This window comes from Myxocyprinus asiaticus, chromosome 25 (genome assembly GCF_019703515.2).
Source record: "Myxocyprinus asiaticus isolate MX2 ecotype Aquarium Trade chromosome 25, UBuf_Myxa_2, whole genome shotgun sequence".
NCBI lineage: Eukaryota > Metazoa > Chordata > Actinopteri > Cypriniformes > Catostomidae > Myxocyprinus > Myxocyprinus asiaticus.
In genome coordinates, this window is record NC_059368.1 from 46,400,021 (window position 1) to 46,422,998 (window position 22,978).

General features: G+C 42.0%; 1 protein-coding gene across 2 annotated transcripts in view; it reads right to left on the reverse strand.

Annotated features, from left to right (window-relative positions):
• Nucleotides 1–22,978, reverse strand: part of LOC127416153 (serine/threonine-protein kinase LATS1-like) — a 30,448-nt gene that overhangs the window by 3,958 nt on the left and 3,512 nt on the right. The window contains exons 3-7 of one of the 2 annotated variants that reach the window (XM_051655324.1): nucleotides 22,323–22,473; nucleotides 15,635–17,076; nucleotides 2,833–3,415; nucleotides 1,416–1,598; nucleotides 789–895 (exon numbers count right to left, since the gene is read on the reverse strand). In XM_051655324.1, coding sequence (XP_051511284.1) covers nucleotides 789–895; nucleotides 1,416–1,598; nucleotides 2,833–3,415; nucleotides 15,635–17,076; nucleotides 22,323–22,473 — 2,466 coding nt within the window. Of the gene's footprint in view, nucleotides 1–788; nucleotides 896–1,415; nucleotides 1,599–2,832; nucleotides 3,416–15,138; nucleotides 15,241–15,634; nucleotides 17,077–22,322; nucleotides 22,474–22,978 lie in introns of those variants that run through there. The other variant, XR_007893062.1, reaches the window with a different exon arrangement.

Below are 22,978 nucleotides of genomic sequence, written 5' to 3' on the forward strand. Positions count from 1 at the left end.
GTAATTTCAGCCAAAATACAGGATGTCCCCACTAAAACAGGCAGCAACAACACTAGCAGCAACAAACATTGCATATGCCACCTCTCCCATTTTAAGCCATTGTCTGTGAAGAATGTTCATATTTGGATACTGCCCTCATGAAAAGCATAATCAGTGGTAAAACACCCATCACTACAATCTCATGCATGGTGAATATACGCAAGTTTGCTGCGTTAACATGACAACAAATGTGGACATGATAGCAAAAGCGACTGTAGTCTGAACAGAAAAAATCTGATCTGGCCACATATAACTAGCAGTTTAAACAGTCACTCACAAAAAAAATGCAATGTGAACAAAGCCAAATAGACATAGTTGGTTAAAGTGTAAATGTTTTCCTTATCCCTTTGAATCACTCTCAGACTCGATGCTGACAACAAATGTTGTCAAGTAAATGAAGACAGAAAATGATTTAATTGCACAAAAGGGGACAATGATACAATATATCTTTATGTTCAGAGGGGGTGTACTTATTTATGCTGTGTACTGTATGTGGGCATTCATTTTTAGGAAAAATGTTTTTGTTTGTCTGGAGATTTCCAAACTCTTCTTGATGCTACCTGATGGCAAAGGGCGACTGAAATAGCAACACGTGATAGCAATACCCAGTGTTCAGAGTGTGAATGTCATATAATGTCCCTATAGAGGACCAAATTCTGTTCTATTTCTAAAATCCCTAGGGACCGTATCAGAGCAGGCGGCGGGCCGCAGTTTGGACACCCCTGATATGGTCCAACATAAAGTCTCACCTTCATTTGAGTTTCAAGAGGTGTTGTTGCCAGAAAGGGAGGCTGGCCAACCAACATCTCATAGAGGATAACACCAACACTCCACCAATCACACAGCTGTGTGTAACCTGGGGGTTAAAATAAAGATGAAACAAAAGCAAATGCACTAAAAGACAATCATCAGCACAATTTAAAGGTTTTTAGATTTTAAGAGAAGACATTTGAATACATGGACAATAGGGAAGAGAAGTCAGTTGATCAAAGACTAAATTGTCTTAACTCCCCAAAAAAAAGATAAGGGAAAAATACAGTAAATGCAATTCAATAATATGAAATAAAAATTAAAACTGACATTTAACTTCATTTAATTAATTTTTATAAATTACCACTCTTCAGAAGCGATACCAGTTTCTATACTAAAAAAAAAAAAAATACAATTACACCCGAAAAAATAAATGTATGGTTCAAGAATTGTAAACAGAACCAAACATCATGAAAGTCACTTGGTTCTGGTATTTAGTATAAAAACAGAGCTTAATAAGAACCAGTCCTCAGTTCCCAAGTGCTCTATACAGGATGCTTGCATTATGCTGTCTGCTGCATCATTAACGCTCATGAGCATATGTTAGTAGGGGCTGTAGCGTATACCTGTGCGCAGCAGAACCTCGGGTGCGATGTAATTGGGTGTGCCCACGAGTGAGTGTGCTTGACACCGCTGATGTTGTCTAGCAGCTCTGCGTTCTAGTGGCTTCAGTCTGTCCCCACAGCGACAGTTAGCAGGATCTTCCCATTCCTTACTGAAGTCCATACTGTCCTGACGCACATGATCACCTGACAATAAACAGATACAGTTCTTACACTGATATGACTTACAGAGACTAGTTTAATCAACGCTCTGAAATGAACAGTTCACCCAAAAATCTAATTCTGCAACCATTTTCTCACCCTCATGTCATAGCAAAACTCTTATGACTTTCGTCTGTGTAACACAAAAGGAGGTCGTTTGAACAATGGCACTGGTCACTCTTCCCATTGCAATAACAAAGAATGATGACTTTCAAAAGGCTTTCGAGTAGGGATGTCAATTTCTTGCTATTTTCATACTCGATTGTCATGGAAATTAACAATCAATTAATTGTTAATGTTAATACTGCAAATCGCATGTGGAGAACTCCAAATAATGTGTGCAGGTAGCCTATTATTTAAATATAACTTCAATTAATATACTTAAGAAATGTACTATTCCCATTTTCCTTTTAAAATATTCTTAGTTCCGTGTATTTTAATATATTTATGCTGTTTAGTAAGAATTTGTGAATTGATGAATAACTGTTAATGAATTACTATTAAGAACAACCTGTATACAAGATGCATATGAGTTCATTAAAACTACACGTTGTGGATCATGGCATATTTTAGACCTTTGGACTTTTTAATTTAAAATTATACACATAACATGCCCCTTCTCTGGTGATGATGAGATAGATGTCAGCTGAATGTACCTTCGTGCTCTCTCGGTGATCACTGATGTAATGTTTGTTTGGGATGAAACAAGGAGACTGGCAAATCAACGGTGCTCATTGTCATGTTGTGCTTTAACACACTATCATGGTGCACATCTGTGTAGTTCTTCCATGTTGCAGACAGGACATGACATGCCTCAATGGTTTTGGTTTGGATATGTATTTATTTGTTTCTTTACTCACAATGTTGCGTTTGTGTGCTTATGCTGGATGTCTCAATTGAGAGAAGAACGTGATACACCCACAATATTTATTTATTTATTAATTGTACATCTAATAAATTTTATTTAAACTGTCAAAAATTTCACCCGGGGAATGTCCCAGATTCCCATTTAATAATCAATATCTGTTCTCAGCCACAAGACTAATGTTAAATGAACCCAAAACACAACTACTGTTGATCATTGTTCCACTATGTTCTTAAACCCTTGATACACCCCTGGTGAGTAAATGAAAGAAAATATATATTTCTGGTGAGCTAACCCTTTAACAGTCATCAGAAATACATAACGTATTAGTTTGAGTGCAGATTATTGGCTCACCACTTTGGTAGTATTTGGAGTCGTGTGTCCAGCGGAAGCCTGTACAAAGACCAAAGTCTGTCAGTTTGATGTGTCCATCACGGTCAATCAGGATGTTGTCGGGTTTGATGTCTCGGTGGATGAATCCCATTTTGTGGACGCTTTCCACAGCACAGGTGAGCTCTGCAATGTAAAACTGTGCCAAGGCCTCTTGGAAAATGCCCATCCTGATCAGCAGGCTCATCATATCACCGCCAGGGATGTAGTCCATGACAAAATACAAGTTATCTTTATCCTGGAAAGAGTAGTACAACCGGACAACCCACTCATTATCTGCTTCGGCGAGAATATCCCGCTCGGCTTTCACATGGGCCACCTGGTTCCGTAACAGGACATCTTTTTTACGCAGGGTCTTCATGGCATACAGCGCTCCTGTGTCCACTTTTCGAGCCAAACACACCTCCCCAAATGCACCGATTCCCAGAGTCTTGATCTTCTCAAACATGGATTTGTCCATTTTGGCGCGTTTGAGCCGGATGTAGTTGGATTCTTTCTGGCACAGCATCATGCGCATCTGCTCCTGTGCATCACCCGACAGCCCCACCTGCACATATACCACATGATTTGCACACAGCATGATAAAAAAAAAAAAAAAAAACTCACAAAACAGCTATTTATACATAAACACACTCACAGACACAGGTACATTAGTTAAACTCTTATTAAAGGGACATTTCACACAAACTAAAATTCTTACATTATTTACTCACTCTCATGTCATTCCAAACCTTCTTTCTTCATGAAAGAAACTTTCATGGACTTTCTTCCATGGATTAGAAAAGATTTTTTAAAGAATATCTGGGACATTCTTTTTCATTTAATGAAAGTGAATGAGGACTGGGGTTGTAAAGCTCCAAAAAAAAAAAAAAAAACAAGCACCATAAAAGCATCAAAAGTGGTCCATACAACTCATGAACCATAATCAAAGTCTTCTGAAGTCACATGAGGGCTGTACCAATACAATCATATCATACATTTGTTCCTTACAAAACAATAGTTAAACCTGCCCTAGCTCTCAGTGGTGCGTTCATGAGAAAAATAGCAATGTCAGATTCATAAACCAATTGTTCTTTTGTCGGCTCGTCAATCAATCGGTTGATACAGCACACAACAACAGTCTGAAAGAATAGATAACAAATTGTACTGATCCAGTTCAGCTAACTGACTCAATGATTTGGTTGCAACAGTTAACAGCCCATTCCGGTCGAGCTCTCGACGCACACCCCTGATCATTACAGAACTGCCTGCGAGAAACAGTGAGCACAGCGCGAGCACGGAAAAGTTACGTTCACTCGCCGAACCGGTCTCGAGCTCTCGACGCACACCCCTGATCATTACAGAACTGCCTGCGAGAAACAGTGAGCACAGCGCGAGCACGGAAAAGTTCTGTTTACTTGCCAAACCGGTACTGAGCTCTGGACGCACACCATTGATCATTACAGAACTGCCTGCGAGAAACAGTGAAGCATAGCGCGAGCACGGAAAAGTTACTTTACTCGCCGAACCAGTCTCGAGATCTTGACGCACACCACTGATCATTACTGCACCCCCCCCCACCCCACCAGTGCAACCAAATGAGGTGCGGGCGCCACCGCTGGAGCCCGGGTATGTCCTTCGTACAAAGCTATCGTCTGACTTCTAGGGCTGGGTACTGATGCATATTTCCCAATTTGATTAGATACCGCATGACAAGCTCTCGACTCGATTCAGATTCGATTCATATGGGTATATTTCAGTTATAGTGTCCTTTTTGCTTACATATGAAATAAATTCTCTCCCAGATAATGCTGTTAATTATACAGGGGACCTAACTAGGTACATTATAAAAGTATTAATTTTTCATCATTTTGACTTTGACAATGAACAAATCCATGTATTCACTAAATAAATAAGATATCTATCATATTATTTTTTGTTACGTTTGTTTAATTTGTAGTATTTACAAATATTTACATTGATTTGTTGAACACGTGCTAAAACCGGTACTGTCTCTTTAACAAACTTGGCATTTCTGTAAAGAGGGTCTATCGATGAGAGCATGTTAACGAGAGAGGACTCAATTGACTATCTCATCTGTACTATGCATGATTAGATTTAAATGTTTTTTTTTTTGTAGTTGTTTTTGATGAACAACAGACTGTAAATAACAGAAAGGATATTAAAAGAGACAGTATTCAATGATAAATGGGTCATGTGGATCTTGTGTTTGGACACATATTACACGGAAAAACTTTTACTCTCAACACACCGTGAAAGGATCTCTCTGCTGAATACTCCACCACTATACTAGTGATCGACCGATATGTTTTTTTTATAATTTTTTTTATAGCCAGTGCCGATATCTTCAGAGCAGTATCACGTAATGCCAACAGATATATCACACAATTTAATATGAACATAAATGGCATGTACAGCAAATTTCAAAAAATTCATTTGACTTGTAATTATCATTATTTTTATGAAAATAAGGGAGAAAGATATTTAAACATATTATTATTATTAAAACACGAATGTTGAATGTTGTTATAATTAGGGCTGCACGATGTATCTAATTTATCGAAATTTCGCAAATTTAAATATCTCGATATGCATATCACCAAGGACGGATTAAGACCTGAGAGGCCCATGATGTGATTACGTTCACCTTTATGCGCTAGTCAGATTTGGTTGGATTTTTCAAATAAATGGAAGTTTGTAGCAATGTCTGACACGGCCAATTATATGTACTTTTTAATTCTGAACCGATTCAAAATCATGCGTTATTAATAGGGACATTCATTGTATTCAAATATCAAAATCACTGTTCGGTTATTCTACACATGTACAGAGTTCTTCAACCCGAGTCCGACGGTACCCGACAAACCTACAGGTTTTGGGCCAGGTTCGGGTCAGTTTTTCAAGTAGGCTATAGGGCGAGTTAGGGGCTGTTCACGTGCGTCTGCACTGTTTTTAAATGTTTTTTCTATGTAAATACGCACTGGACGTATGTCTTTGATCGTTGCATCGCGCCACAAATCAGGACTGTGGCATTTTTTAGACTGCATTAAGTTTAAAAGAACTTTAATATTTATAAACGCATCTCGAGACACCCGTGTTCTGTTTCACTATTTGTTGTGCTGCATCAGGCTTTTTCAGCACTGCTGTCACAAACTGACATTCTGATGAAGTTCAAGTTGCAAAGTGGAATGTGACAGTTACATTTTATTCCAGATTGTTTTCCACCTGGCAACGTTTCAGCGCTTGTTAAACAGTGAGCCAATGTTTTTTCCCCCTTCTGCTCTATTGTGCAGACAATAATTACACAAGTTAAATGCTGAACCATTTAAAAATCAAATCATCCCAAAGAAGTCCAATAAACCGTAGCGTTCGTTGCCTCATGTGAACCTGCTCGGGCAGAATTACACATTTTCCATTGATTAAGAATAGGCCTACTCTGTTGCAGGCAGTGACAGAGAATATTTTTGTTCAACCTGAATGTGATTTTATTATTTGAAGATCTATGTATTGTGCCATTTCAGCTCACTGCTCACCGTGCACTTTATTTCCTGCTATCTGACATTGTGTTTGATGCATGAATGGCAATAATCATTCTTTATTCCTGAGTCCCCACTCCCGACAAATAACACGATAACCATTTGTGAACTCTCACGGTTAACCAAATATTACAAAAGTTTACCATGCACATATTTAGGGTATTAATGCATCTTTCACTTTATCATTTTAACCACCAGCTTTTACACAGTCAGTGTAAACTGCACCTTATCTTTATGTTTGGAAGTGTTTTGTGAATCAGACGCTGTTCTCTGTAGTCCTTCAAATAAACGGGCAGCACCTGTGAGACGCAGATTCCCTGTGCGTGCACTCAACGTCTGTGCTCGCGCTGCTGTCGTCCGAACAAACAATATTTCACATAAGGCTGACATTTACGTGGATTTATAATAGATATCCTAAAATAAATAAGTACATAAATAAATAAATAAATTGATTTAGAGCTTGGGCCCTTTGGGTTTAGTGGCCCCTGGGCAATGGCCCAATCGGTCCAGTGGTTAATCTATCCTTGCATATCGCAAGGGCTTGTAATAACAACATGATTTTTTGAATACGTTGAAGAGTAACATTTATGGCGACGCAGACTACAGAGAACAGACCGGGCGCGATTGTCACTAGTGTGTGCGTGCAGTGAGCACATGAGCAGAGAGAAGACATGACTGATTTCAGTAACCCGAACTGTATCTTTCAATATACCCGCTGATGTTCATTCATGTTTTTATGTGCTATAAGAGAGAGAGAGAGCGCGCGCTGTGCCCTGCTCCGTTTAAATGGCCAGTTATCGCAATATGTCACAGACAGCATTAAAGAGTATCAAAACAACATTTGTGCATATAATAATGAGACTACACAATGTCTTGGAACTCAGATTTGGCTTGTTTAATGGCCGCTTTGGATATATCAAAGGATGGGTTTCAATGAATGGGAAATCATTCCTCTCAGTTTTAAGTTCATCGAAGACTGTGAATAGGAAAGGTAAACCAACGCAAATGAATACGGCATGCGATTCTGGACAACATTTTTCAAAATAAAAGTCCCACATTAAATGAACTAATTATGAAATAAATACGAACATGAAAGCAGTGTAAAAAAATATTTCACAACACAGACTATTTTAGGATATCCCACAATATGGTGAAATTAATGTTATATTCATATGCTTTTTAAAAATAATACAAATATTTAAATAAGAATTTTAATATATGCTACATAACTAATGGTAAAACTGTATTATACATAGTCTAAATGCAATTTGGAACAAAAGATAAGTATTTTTGTGATCACTTAAATAGACAGACATTTTTTATTTGGGTGGCAGGGGTTCTGATGTTCTGTGCACTCCGATGACGTCATGACATTTTTCCACCATATCTTGCAGCTCTAGTACTAATACTGATTTATTATTGTGGGACCCAGTCGTTTATTATTAAAATAAAATAATAAATGAATGTTTTTAAGGATTAGACTTTAATTTTAATTAATTGTTTTATACAATACATTTCTGTAATTTTTACTTTACCTTCACCTGGAACTTTTATTTTGGAGGAAAAAGTGCAGTGTAAATTTGACAGTTTACAGTTTTCCTCAGCCTACCTTTTCTGTGGTAGGCCAACTGTGTGGAGGTTTTAGATTTGTATAAATTGTAGAGGTATAGCTGTTTGGAAGTGCGAGGAGGAGTGAACCTGCAACACTTTGCTTTCACAATGCAAAGGAACTCTCTCTGAGATGCTGACACGGCCAGGATAACCTTCTTTGAGTGTCAAGCAACATTTGTGATCCAGAAGGACACAGTTTTGATCCTGGTTGATATAATACACACTTTGCAGGAAGAAATATGAGTGCTCCACAGGAATTATTCTAAACTTTTGGCCACCAGTGTACAATTTAGTCGAATAGCGTGAAATTTGGTTGCAAATATGACCCTCTCACGGAGGGTCGCGCAGTGGGGTAAAACATTAATCTAGGGATTTAAGATTGGTCAAATTAAGATCACGATGCACCGGAAAATCTATATTTTTTTACCTACCCCTAATGACTTCAGAAGCCTTGGAATTTAGTGCGCAAGTCATATGGACTACTTTAATGATACTTTTATTGTGCTTTTGAATTTAAGCTTGAAAGCTTTAGTCCCCATTCACTGCAATTGCTTGAAAAATAGTGCCCAGTACAAGTGTTAAAAATGTCTCCTTTTGGGCTCAACATCATAAAGAGGGTGAAAAAATAATGACAAAATTATCATGATTTTTTTTGTTCAACTATTCATTTCACAGACATGACTGAATTTCCTAAATTAAGGAAACATAAACTCCATGTAATATTAAAAACATTGGTAGCACCTAGCACTGCATAACAGCAAAGCATGCAACACAAAGCGTTTCCTACAGTAACGTATGAAGCATTGGGGATGTCATAAATACAGTTCCCTTACGACTCAGTACACTTGACATTGCATTGTTACGCATATGGGAGTGCCTTCATACATGACCTAGTTGAAACCTCTCTACGATAACGCCAATATTCTAATATTGGCTATGGTGTTTGAGCCCCACCTGTTTTGGAGCGAAACTGTCCGCTATAAAAACTGGTGCACAAACACCATTTCCTCAGAATGTCTTCCTTCAAGACAGCGATCATCTCTGGTCTAGAAGCCCTCTACCTTCGCCGTCGATATACACGAGTCAGCGGGCGGAATCTTCACGGGAAAACTTTCCGCTCCCCTGCAGCGTGCCGGTGAATATTACACTGCCTCGCCGATTGACGCTTTGCTGGTGAACAGGCCTCAGCATCCTGTTTCTCCGCAGCGCTTAGGCAGGGTTTGTGTATCCTTATAAAGCAATTGTATACGGTGTATTGTATACTGTGTGATATAAATATAAATATATATCCAAGAGTCACTTACATGTTCGTGTCTTTTTAAAGATGTAGTTTCGTAAGTGTTCCTTGTGCGAGAGGCACATCCTGCCGTCAGATCAGCATGAGAGCTGCGTTTACTGTCTGGGCTGGGCCAACGCCGAGTCAGCTCTCATGGAGACATCCTGTCCTCACTATGAGGGCATGAGTCTCAAGACGCTTCGCTCGTGAATCACCCTCATTCTGAGGGATGATTCAGCCTCAAAAGCCCTCCCACCCGCCTCTGTGATACCCGAGGATTCACAAGAGGAGGCACGGCGGGTCCGCAAGGTTGAGCAGGATGACTTTGAGGTGGTCCTTGTGGCGGCACACGCCCTATGAGCCCCTCAGTCTCTCCGAAGCCCATGTTTTCCGATACGCTATGTGCGAGACGAGCTCCGGCCTTCTGAAAGAGCGGGCGGCCTTGTCTTGTGCAGCGGTTCTGATGCTGGGGATAATAATGACGATGTCATTATGTCTCTCGCTGCATCAGGCGAGTGGTCAGTGGATGATGCTGCCACCCCTCACCCCAGCGAGGGACGTGCACACGCCACTGACAGGGAGATGCTCCGCATCCTTACAAGGGCAGTCGAAGAGCTTCACCCAGAGGAACCTGAACAGTCTCGCCTCGATGAATGGTTCCAGCAGTCCGGACGCCATCAAACGGCAGCGTCCCGCAAACTCTTCTCCGAATTTCATAACGAACTATCCAAGTCCTGGTGTGTGACCTTATATGGCGCGCTTGCACAGTGACACCATCCTCTTTAATGTGGATCACGGGGAAGAAAATGGTTATTAAAGTGGCACACCTCTGCCCAGCGAATAACAGAACATGGAAATCACGCCCCATACATCCTTCCAAACCGTGTCGACAAACGTCCGCACTGACAGGAAAAGCTTACTCAGCAGCAGAACAAGCTGGATCAGCACTCCACACAATGGCGGTGGTGCCAGGAATTTCAAGCCAAGCTCCTCAGGCAAATGGATGAGCACGGCTTTGATCCAGAGATATTCAAAGAGCTCTGCACCACTACAGATTTAGCGCTGCATACCACAAAAGTCACTGCGCAGGCCATCGGCATGTCCATGGTCAACCTGGCAGTTCTGGATTGACGTATATGGCTGACCCTCACAGAAATGAGTGATAAGGAAAAAGCCACTCTGTTGGATGCTCCAGTGTCTCCAGACAGCCTCTTTGGCGGCTCTGTGAATAAGTTTGCTGAGTGTTACGTCGCGATTCAGCAGCAGTCACAGGCTATGAGACACTTTATGCCCAAATGGAGTATATCACAGCCGGTTCGCCCTCGCACTGTTCCGAGCCAGTGCCCGACTAAAAGCCACATACCTGCTGCCTCACCGGCACCTGCGTATCAGCACGCGCAGCAAAAGCACTCCTGACGGGCACAACCCTTTGAAGCAGAAAGTATAGTCCGCGGTTACTCCAAAAAAGGCTCGATTGGAGACACAAAACACAGCTCCCCATCTGCCCACTATTGTTTGTCAGGAAAGGAATACTGTTGTTCACAATATTGTTCAAAATGTTGTTTCTGTGTCTTGCACTCAAATAAATGCAATAAAAAATGCAATAAGTGCAAAAAAGTATACAGCATTCATTGCAAATGCACGAGATGCTCACACATTCTCAATAAAGAGTCCCTTCTTCCTCATCAAAGCACACACATTATGCGCAACCGCTTCCCTATAGTGAGCGTCGCATCATATTATACAGTGAGCAAACCAAATTGCTCTCTGTCCCGTTACGTGGATGTGTGGCGAGCCCTAACGGGTATTTCAGAATGGGTGCAAAAACGATCAAACATGGTTATACGATCCAATTTTGCACACCAGCCACCCCATTTCAACTGCGTTCTGTCTTCCACGGTTTCGTCCGAAGATGCACCAGTGTTACGAGCCAAAATACACAGTCTCATCGTGAAAAACTCGATAGAGATTGTGCCAAATTGTCAAGCACAAAAAGGCTTTTACAGCCGTTATTTTCTTGTTCCAAAGAAAAACGGCGGGCTTCGGCCAATCCTGGATCGGAGACATTTAAATCGTGCACTTATAAAGCGCCCATTCAAAATGAATGCTCAGAAACGGATCTTATCGCATGTACGCCCACACAATTGGTTTGCGTCGATAGATCTGAAGGATGTTTACTTTCATATCCAAATTGTACGACATCACAGGATGTTTTTGAGATTTGCGTTCGAGGGAACAGCATATCAATTCAAAGTCCTGCCCTTTGGACTGTCTCTGGCTCCTCGCACATTCACAAAGTGCATTGATGCGGTTCTCGCCCCCGAGACTGAGCGATGTACGCATCTTGAACTACCTCGACGATTGGCTGTTACTGGCACAATCAGAGGCTTTGTTATGCCAGCACAGAGACTTACTGCTTCAGCTATTCTACAGTGTCCATCTCAGTTCAAACTGAGGAGAACACTTCCACTGAAACTGTTTCAGAGAGCATTGGGATTTGTGGCGGTGGTCATTCCATTAGGTTTCTTACACGAGACCTCTTCAGTGCTGGCTCAAGCGTCGTGTGCCACGACGTGCTTGGCACCAAGGGTGCATGCATACCACTATATCCCGCCGCTGTATAGCTGCTTTAGCACCACGGACAGCTCTTGCGTTTTACCAGCGAGGGGCAAGTTGTCACGCAGCGCCTAAAGCTATCGGCTGTATTTCTAGCCTCAAAGGCTTTTCAATCAGAAATATCAATACTGTCATGTGCTGGTTCGCTCAGACAACATGACAGTTGTGGCATATATAAACCGCCAGGCGGAATTTAGGAGAGGTGGTGGTGTATTGGGCTAAAGCACATAACTGGTAATCAGATTGCTGGTTCAATCCCCACAGCCACCACCATTGTGTCCTTGAGCAAGGCACTTAACTCCAGGTTGCTCCAGGGGGATTGTCCCTGTAATAAGTGCACTGTAAGTCGCTTTGTATAAAAGCATCTGCCAAAAGCATAAATGTAAAATGTAAATGTAAATTTAGGAAACTTCACCCTCAAACTGTATTGAGGATTTGGGAAATATTTGGCAAAGCAGAAATCAATCTATTTGCCTCAGTGGAGAATGCCCACTGTCCCCTCTGGTACTCGAAGTCCCAAGTTGTCAGGCGGAAAGTGATGACCACGGATGGTTCCAACACAGCTTGGGGGGCGGTGTGCGATGTACGCCCGACTTTCGGCACCTGGACAGGTGCGAGGAGGGCGTGGCACATCAACCGCTTAGAGCTATCGGCTGTAATTCTAGCCTTTAAGGCTTTCAGTCAAAAATAGCGAGCTGTCATGTCCTGGTTTGCTCAGACAGCATGACAGTTGTGGCATATATAAACAGCCATGGCGGAATTCATTCACCGCCACTGTTGAGGTAATGGGCGAATGGACACTTCATCCTCAAACTGTACTGAGGATTTGGGAAATATTCGGCAAAGCAGAAATCGATCTATTTGCCTCAGTGGAGAATGCCCACTGTCCCCTCTGTTATTCGAAGTCCCAAGCCCCACTGGGAGCGGATGCAATGGTACACAATTGGCCGGCAAAACGCAAATATACATTTCCCCCGGTATGCCTTATTCACTCTGTCATATGCAAAGTCCGAGAGGACAAGGAAACGGTTCTATTAGTTGCACCAAAATGGCCCAACCAGCCATAGTTTCCGGAAATGATAGAGATGCTGTACAGCTTGCTCACCATGGGAAATACCACCGAGGAGGGATATCCCCTCAGGCGCGAGGCACAATCTGGCATCCCCAGCCCCAGCTGTGGAACCTGCAAGTGTGGCCTCTGAACGGGGCACACTACACATACCAGAACTGACACGTTCAGTCATGAACACCATTTTACAAGCCAGAGCACTGTCCATGAGACGCCTCTATGCACTAAAATGGAAGATGTTCACTGATTGGTGCCTCTTACATGGAAAGGACCCAGTAAACGGACCCATACATTAAATTCTAATATTTCTTCAAGAGCGATTAGACGCAGGACTCACCCAGTCAACGCTCAAAGTGTATGTGGCAACTATATCTGCGTATCACGCACATGAAGCCGGCGCCTCTTTAGGCGAGCATGATTTAATCATAAAGTTCCTTAAAGGAGCAAGACGATTAAACCCACCTCAGCCGGCTACAGTCCCGACTTGGGACTTAACTTTAGTCCTAAAAGCTCTCGCAGGGCCCCCCTTCGAGCCTTTGGACTTTGTTGAACTGCGCATGCTCTCCGTTAAGACCGCACTACTGTCGGCTCTGGCCTCAGCAAAACGGGTCTGTGACCTGCATTCACTATCAGTCGACAATTAAAGTCTGGAGTTTGGCCCTGGTCTTTCAAGAGCCACTGTCAAACCCAGGAAAGGCTATGTACACATTGCATTGTTATGACCTGTATGGGCATTACATGCATATGTTGAGCATACTTGCCAGTTCAGATTGTCTGATCAGCTCTTTATATGCTATGGAGGACGCACAAAAGGAATGTCCATCTCCAAACAGGCTCTCTCACTGGATTGTCGATGCAATTACCCCGGCTTATGAGTCTCAGGGTAAGACTTGCCCAATTGTTGTTAAAGCCCACTCAACTAGAGGCATGGCCGCCTCATGGGCATGGACATATGTTTTGCAGCAGGATGGTCCTCTCAAAACACATTCAAAAGGTTTTACAACCTAGACATAACGTCTCTTTTTTTTTTTTTTTTCCACAGTCCTCTCTGTTTAGAGCACTTGCTATGCATTAGCCAATATATATATATATATATATATATATATATATATATATATATATATATATATATATATATATATATATATATATACACTTATGCCCTTCCCTTTAAGTACGAGCTCCCCATCATTTGCACAACCGCCTGCAGTCAGGCCGTTATAATTTACCATAATGTTGCAAGCACTTTCATTATAAATATACTCCTTTCCCGACTGGGTTCATAAGGAGTTAATTCATACTATATGACTATAGTTCATATATTCATTATGAGTGCTCTCCTCCTGGCCATCACGAGGATCACTCACTGCGGCATGCTCATGTCGGTCGCCGTCCCACAAGACTGCGCCACCATGTTTCCTCTCTGGGAAGTTATGTTGTGTAGTGCGGCGTGATGGGATTCTGTTCCCCATATGCGTAACTACGCAATGTCAAGTGTACCGAGTCGTAAGGGAACGCCTCGGTTACATACGTAACCTCGGTTCCCTGAGACGAAGGCTCAGAGTTCTTGAGGCATGAGCGATGCGCTCCTTGTTCTCGGTCAGAAATTCTGAGGAAATAGTGTTTGTGCACCTGTTTTTATAGCGGACAGTTTCGCGCCATAACAGGCGGGGCTCAAACACCATAGCCAATGTTAGAATATTGCCGTTATTGTAGAGAGGTTTCAACTAGGTCGTGTATGAAGGCACTCCCATATGTGTAACTACGCAATGTCTCATTCCCTTCGTCTCAGGGAACCGAGGTTATGTAACAGAGACGTTTTTCCAGTTCAATTCATAATAAAAATTAAGTGTGAGGTCACATCAGAACTGCAGGAAACAATTGAGACCATAGTTCTGTTCCAAAACCTAGTGAGAAATTTCACTGCTATACAAATAGTGCACCTCACTTGAAGTACACAGAAAACTTGACTAAATATTATTTGAATGGAGTTTGCTGTTAACATGTTGCTAAGCTAAAAAGGAATAGGACCTTGTGTCAAAAGCATGCCTTTGATGTCTTGCAATGCTGTCCAGGTAGGCAGTTCACTAGGTTCTGGAACAGAGCTTGTGACAACATTTGATTTATACAGTACACATGCTGTCCAACTGACAGGACTTTACCACATTTGAGTGAAGACTAGTCCAGAAGAAACCTTAAACTATGAAACCAGTTGATCAGAACAGCTGTAAGAAAGAGAGAAGAACACGGAGCAGATCCACAAACTGAATGATACAGAAGAGAGAGAGAGAGAGACAGAGACACAGGGGAAAAAAGGAGGGCAGGACAGAATCATGGGAAAAAGACAGAAAAAGTTGGAATCAATAGGAGGTAAACAGCAGAGTAGAGGACGGACGTGACTAAAAGGGAACCGTCAGGCTTGGGTAAGTATTGCGAGAGTCACACATGACATTAAGATTCTGTTTGTGTTTATATGGAGTTTCTTAGAAACCCTAAACCTAAACCTACCCCTCAACCTAACCATAACCTTAGTTGCAGCAAATGCTATTTTCCTCTAGACATTCCAAGCCCAATGGTTCCCTTCTAGACACAACCGTAGAAGACCAAAAAAACAAGATTATTGCGAGAGGACGCAGTAATGAAGAAACACATGCTAACCCGTTGCATCTCGCTCTCCAACTGCTTCTTCCTCCGGATCCTCTGTTGGTGATTCTTCAGGATGTTCTCCACGTGTTGCTCCATGAAGAACTTGAAGGCCTGCGGGGAGTACATGGGAACTCTGCTCTCCCCCTTACGTTCCTCATCACGTTTGTTACGTCGCACTGGCACGGGCGAAGTCGTAATCTGCTTCTTCTCACGTTCCTCCGAGCTCTCTGCACGCTCGCTGGAGCAGGTGCTGTCAGTGTCGTTGTCATTGTCCGCCCCCTCATCCTCTTTGCTGCTAGGTTTAGGGGCAGGGTTTGGGTCATACCCTGGTGGTGGAGGCTGCTGTAGCAGGTGTTTAGGGTAAGGAGGGGGTGGGCCTTGGTAGCTCGGGACTTCCACAGCAGCTGGAATCTGGCTCACAGGCCCTGTTGGAGCAGGCGGCTCTTTAAAGGCACTGGTGGGAGGGGCCGGCTGCTGCATCCAGGGTGGGTGCGAAGGGGCCACGGCGGTGTGCAGCTCTGGCTTTTGCACACGCATGCTTTTTACCGGCTGCAGGATGGGGGCCTGTGTGATGGTGGTGACAGTAGTTGCGGAAGGCTGAGAACTCGGCACAGACGGGCACTGACGCCCACTGGACTGGGCATTGGTGAAGGAGTTGGAGCGACCCGGAACATTGTGAGGCCACGACGGAGGAGCCTCCTGATTGCTGCTGTGCCCGGGGGACGTCTGAGACTGCTGCATGGGTGGTCTGCCCTGGGGAAGTGCTCCAAAGTTGTACATGTCAAGGTTGTGGCTGTTGCGGTTGGGCACCAGCATGGTCGGAGGAAGGTTGGCTCCATTCGAGGGTACAGCAGCACTGGACTGCATCTGCTGGGCAGTGGGGCTCTGTCTGTTAGTCTGATGCATTGCATACGGAGGCGGTGGCGGTTGACGGCTACTGCTGCTGCTACTTACGGCCATGTACTCACCTTGTACGGTGCCATTCTGAGGCCAGGCTGGAGAGAAGGGGAACTTATTGCCCCCCGAGTTTTGCATGATGATAGGCTGCCGACCCACAGGAACTTGACTGAGAGCTCGCTGTGCTTGGGATGGAGGGTTGATGTAGCCATCGGGCCAGGGCCCTTGAGGCACAGGGGAGATACGGGGCACCAGGTAATCTAGGTTCCCAGAATACCGCTTTGTTGAGGGGTTGGAGTCCCACGAAGAGGGTGGAGGGGTGATGCTTTGCACCTGCCGTGGAAGGGGAGGGTTCACTCGCTGGCCGCTAGCAGCAGCAGCAGCAAGATTTTGAGGAAAGGTTGCAGGTCGTGAGAGGTCCCCTTGAGGTCCAGGGCTACTAGGACGGTACATCATGCTGTCAGTCATCAGCGCACTGTGTCGCTGTTGGGCCAGAGATTCCTTAGAGCCCTTCCAGCTTAGCCGCCGCAACACTGGCTGTTGTATTTGAGATTGACCTAGACAGGGAACATCAATACTGACACTGTTTTATCACGTTCAAGTTGCCATTCTAAAACTGTTGATTTAGAATTAAGGGCCCAAGAAAGTTATAGGTGGGTTTTCTGAATGACTAATCAACTAGTCAGGTGGTAAGGAAGCCCTGTATAATTTAAAATTCTGTAGTAACTGGTTTGAAATTTTATTGCTGTAGCCGGTCAATTTCTTACAAAGATTGCAGGGGAGGAATTTAAAAATGCAACTTCTCAGAGAATGTTTTAGATACTATAGACCAGGGGTGTCAAACTCGGTTCCTGGAGGGCCACAGTCCAGCAGAGTTTAGCTCCAACCCTAATTAAACGCACCTGAAGCAGCTAATCAAGGTCTTCCGGAGTGCTTGAAGATTAGGAGGCGGCATTTTGGAGCAGGGCTGGAACTAAACTCTGCAGGGCTGCAGCCCTCCAGGAACTGAGTTTGACACCCCTGCTATAGACTCTCAGCACACTAAAACCCTCTCTGAGAAGGTGTGTCTGATTCACCCACTTTATAGCACTGCCACTAAAAAAATATTAGAGCTAAAAAAATACCTAGATAACGTCACTAATTGACAAGCAGGTTGTTGGCTAGGCTAGCATAGCCAGACCTGGCTCTGACTGAACTACAAAAGGTCTGGGCTCTATCCACCTTTTTTCTGAATGTGCAAGTGTTCCATGATTCTACTGTTTTCAGTTTCCAGTCTCCAGTGTTTTCACATTTGTAAAAATTGTCAAAAAAAAAAAAATGCTGAGATGACCATTTTTTTATAGACAGTGTCTCACCTGAGTGTGTAGATGACATGAAGAGATGGTCAGAGATAAGTTACGTTGATATTATTAATTATTCTGAGTAATAAATTGAGCTGAGTTGAGCCTGAAATTCATTTTTTCTCCAAGTAACACTTAAATGGTTGTTCTCCTCTGGATCACTAATTTTGGCCATTTTTACTTGGCATCACCAGACCAGAAATGGAAAACTTTAGAATCATCATGGCGCCACCCAGTGGTTGCTCAGGAAAACCGTGGATAGCAGCTTTAACTGGCCAAGAACCACCCACTTAGACAGGAAGAGCCATCTGACTGACATGTAAAGCGATCAATCACATTCGGTTTTGTCATTAAGAGCCATTTAAAGGTGGGGTTATTAGATATACATCACGCCTAGGCCTGTCACGATAACTACTTTTGTTGGACGATATATTGTCCCAGAAATAATTGCGATAAACTATATTATTGTCATTTTAAGACCATTTTATGCCACTGATATAATGATAATATAACAGCATAATAATGCAGGTACACACTTTCAAAAAGCAATAAATTCTTAAGAATATTCAGACACTGGAATTGGAATGTCAAAACAAAAATTAAGTCGGGAAGGCCCCTCTCCATCTCCAACTGTGGTTTTCGTTCCCAGCTCTGAAAACAGTGCAGAAAGACGGTAAATCATTACTCACCCTCAAGTCTGTATGAATTTCTCTCTTCTGTGGAACACAAAATTAGATTTTTGGCAGAATGTTAGTCACAGTCACTATTCACTGCATCTTTTTATTTCCATAAAATAAAAGTGGATTGAGACTGAAACTAACATTCTCCCTAACATCTCCTTTTGAGTTCCACAAAAGATAGAAAGTCAGACAGGTTTGGAACAACATGAAGGTGAGTAATGATGACAGACTTTCTGGTAACACTTAACAATAAGGTTCATTAACATTAGATAATGCATTAGCTATCATGAACTAACAATGAACAATATTTTACAGCATTTATCAATCTTAGTTCATGTTAGTTACTAAAAAAATACAATTGTTCATTGTTAGTTCACAGTGCATGAACTAATGTTAACATATACAGGTGCATCTCAATAAATTAGAATGTCGTGGAAAAGTTCATTTATTTCAGTAATTCAACACAAATTGTGAAACTCGTGTATTAAATAAATTCAATGCACACAGACTGAAGTAGTTTAAGTCTTTGGTTCTTTTAATTGTGATGATTTTGGCTCACATTTAACAACAACCCACCAATTCACTATCTCAAAAAATTAGAATACATCATAAGACCAATAAAAAAAAACATTTTTAGTGAATTGTTGGCCTTCTGGAAAGTATGTTCATTTACTGTATATGTACTCAATACTTGGTAGGGGCTCCTTTTGCTTTAATTACTGCCTCAATTCGGCGTGGCATGGAGGTGATCAGTTTGTGGCACTGCTGAGGTGGCATGGAAGCCCAGGTTTCTTTGACAGTGGCCTTCAGCTCAGCTGCATTTTTTGGTCTCTTGTTTCTCATTTTCCTCTTGACAATACCCCATAGATTCTCTATGGGGTTCAGGTCTGGTGAATTTGCTGGCCAGTCAAGCATGCCAACACCATGGTCATTTAACCAACTTTTGGTGCTTTTGGCAGTGTGGGCAGGTGCCAAATCCTGCTGGAAAATGAAATCAGCATCTTTAAAAAGCTGGTCAGCAGAAGGAAGCATGAAGTGGTCCAAAATTTCTTGGTAAACGGGTGCAGTGACTTTAGTTTTCAAAAAACACAATGGACCAACACCAGCAGATGACATTGCACCCCAAATCATCACAGACTGTGGAAACTTAACACTGGACTTCAAGCAACTTGGGCTATGAGCTTCTCCACCCTTCCTCCAGACTCTAGGAACTTGGTTTCCAAATGAAATACAAAACTTGCTCTCATCTGAAAAGAGGACTTTGGACCACTGGGCAACAGTCCAGTTCTTCTTCTCCTTAGCCCAGGTAAGACGCCTCTGACGTTGTCTGTGGTTCAGGAGTGGCTTAACAAGAGGAATACGACAACTGTAGCCAAATTCCTTGACATGTCTGTGTGTGGTGGCTCTTGATGCCTTGACCCCAGCCTCAGTCCATTCCTTGTGAAGTTCACCCAAATTCTTGAATCGATTTTGCTTGACAATCATAAGGCTGCGGTTCTCTCGGTTGGTTGTGCATCTTTTTCTTCCACACTTTTTCCTTCCACTCAACTTTCTGTTAACATGCTTGGATACAGCACTCTGTGAACAGCCAGCTTCTTTGGCAATGAATGTTTGTGGCTTACCCTCCTTGTGAAGGGTGTCAATGATTGTCTTCTGGACAACTGTCAGCTCAGCAGTCTTCCCCATGATTGTGTAGCCTAGTGAACCAAACTGAGAGACCATTTTGAAGGCTCAGGAAACCTTTGCAGGTGTTTTGAGTTGATTAGCTGATTGGCATGTCACCATATTCTAATTTTTTGAGATAGTGAATTGGTGGGTTGTTGTTAAATGTGAGCCAAAATCATCACAATTAAAAGAACCAAAGACTTAAACTACTTCAGTCTGTGTGCATTGAATTTATTTAATACACGAGTTTCACAATTTGAGTTGAATTACTGAACTTTTCCATGACATTCTAATTTATTGAGATGCACCTGTACAACTTTTATTTTAATGGATGAAAATGTATTAATATACTGTATGTTGGAATTAACATTAACCAAGATTAATAAATTATATAAAAGTGGTGTTTATGGTTAGTTCATGTTACCAAATGGAACCTTTTTGTAACGTGTTACCCAATTTTCATTTCTGAGTAAATCATCTCTCTGAGAGTACAAGTCAATTCTCACCAGTTGCATTAAAAACAGCTGTTTAATACTGACAGAATGCATTGAAAATGTGAACAGATAAAATCCTGAGAGAACCTCGCTGCTAAATCAGTTATGTTGTATATTCAAAACAGATATGCATATTAAAGATAGATGTTTTCATTGTGTTTAATTTATTCATGTTATAGTGTTAATATTATTATGAAGTATATTGTTATATACTTATTCAAACTGACCGATTCACATGGCAGAGAATATACCTCGGATACATTAGATGGAGCTCTAGAAAGATGAGAGATGTAATGGGTGCATAAGTCTGTTTTAATAATTTCTCTTCAATCTACAGACGGTATTATTACACAAAGCGTTTTTGCAATTTCTGCCTTTCTTGCTGTTTTATGAGGGAGCGCCACGATGTGCCGAGACAAAATTAGATCTCTCCGACGTTGCACGCTTGTGAAGACAGCTTTGTTGATTATAAACAGGAGCAATAGTTTTATCTCATCGCTCGCTTATAAAGATGTGGTACAACACCATTCGCATGTCCAATTGACAGGTGTATACCCGTTTATATATGTAAAATCTAAAGTTCAGTAGATACACGCACTGATCGCACTCACAAGCTGCTGAACACTGCACCACGAGTGAAGGTGAGCGGGAGAGAGGGCAACGCGATAGAGGGAACTCCCTGAATTTTTAAAGTGAAACATGAGGGAATGATTAAAACTGAGCTCAATCCCCGCAGTCCCGTGTTATTGAACTAACATTCGTTGTTGAGATTTTAATTAGGCTACTTGTCCGGCTGGGCAAGTAAAATTCTCTTTAACTTGCCCGCTCAAAATTTCCACTTGTCCCGGACAAGCGTTAATGTTGAACCCTGACATGTTATCTTCAACTGTCGCTGTCTGCTCTGTATGTGTGAGTGTGTGTGTGGAGCTGAGCCCCGCCTCAGACAGAAGACGAGAGGAGAGAAGTAGCGCGACTGGGTAAAATGTTGTGACATTCATTCTTATGTAAAAAACACGCATGTAAACACAATGGGCGATATCGAGGTCATGTGCATATATCGTACGATAACTCTAACGTAATTATCTTGACAGGCCTAATCACACAATGTTTATTATGCCACTGCAGTCAATGCAGGCGTGCCGTCTGAGGCCGAGACTTGTTGGATGACCAGGCTGCATCACTATGTCTTTACAAAACAAGTGTTATGTTATCAAATGTTTAAAAGGTTATTTCACACAAAAAAACAAAAACAAAAAAAACAAAAAAGTACAATTCTGTCAACATTTACTCAGCCTGATGTTGTTCCAAAGCCGTATTGTTTTTTTACAAGTGTGGAACACAAAGGAGATGTTTGGCAGAATGAAAGCCTCACTTTAATTGTATGGTAAAAAGATGCATTGATAGTGAAAGGTGACTGAGACTAACATTCTGCCTAACATCTCCTTTGTGTTCCACAGAAGAAAGCTGTGCAAGTTTGGAACAACATGGAGGCCAGGAAAATGAGAATTTTCATTTTTGGGTGAACTAACACCCAGAATGTCCAAACCAAATAACTGAAATGCTGAGACTTAAAGTTGCATTATTAAAATGAATGAATATGATTTGACTGAGGTGGCTCCCATACCTGTTTGCTTTATGCCGGTGTTTGCAGGACGTGCTGCAGTGACTGTTATCTGCTCCCTCACAGGCTCCTGTAAGTTCATTTTACTGATGTATTCTACAGCTGCCTCCACACTACGACTGTTAGTCTGCTTCAGAGCACGAACCACCAACTCCTGTGCAAATACAAACACATAGATGATGATTATGGATTAAATTAATATTCCGGGTTCAATACAAATTAATCTCAGTCGACAGCATTTGTGACAATGTTGATTAACACAAAATTAATTTGACTTGTTCCTTTTTTTCTTTATTTAAAAAAAAAAAAAAAAAAAGCACAAATGTGTGTTCCAGTGAGACACTTACAATGGAAGTCAATGGGGTCAATAATCTGTAAACATTAAAATACTCACTGTTTCAACAATATAATCACAAGACATAAACAATATGTGTGTTAACATGATTTTACTGCGATTAAATCACTTACTAACCGCATCTGTGGAAAGTTATAGACAATTTTACAACTTTGTTGCCATGACGATGTAACCCTGCAAACCCTAAGACTACCATAAAATTGACTATTTAACTTTACAGCTTTAGTTTCAATAGTGCCAAAATGTTACACTTTTAGCAGAAATCAACTTAAAAGGGGCTTTTCTATGGTTGACTCTGCATATT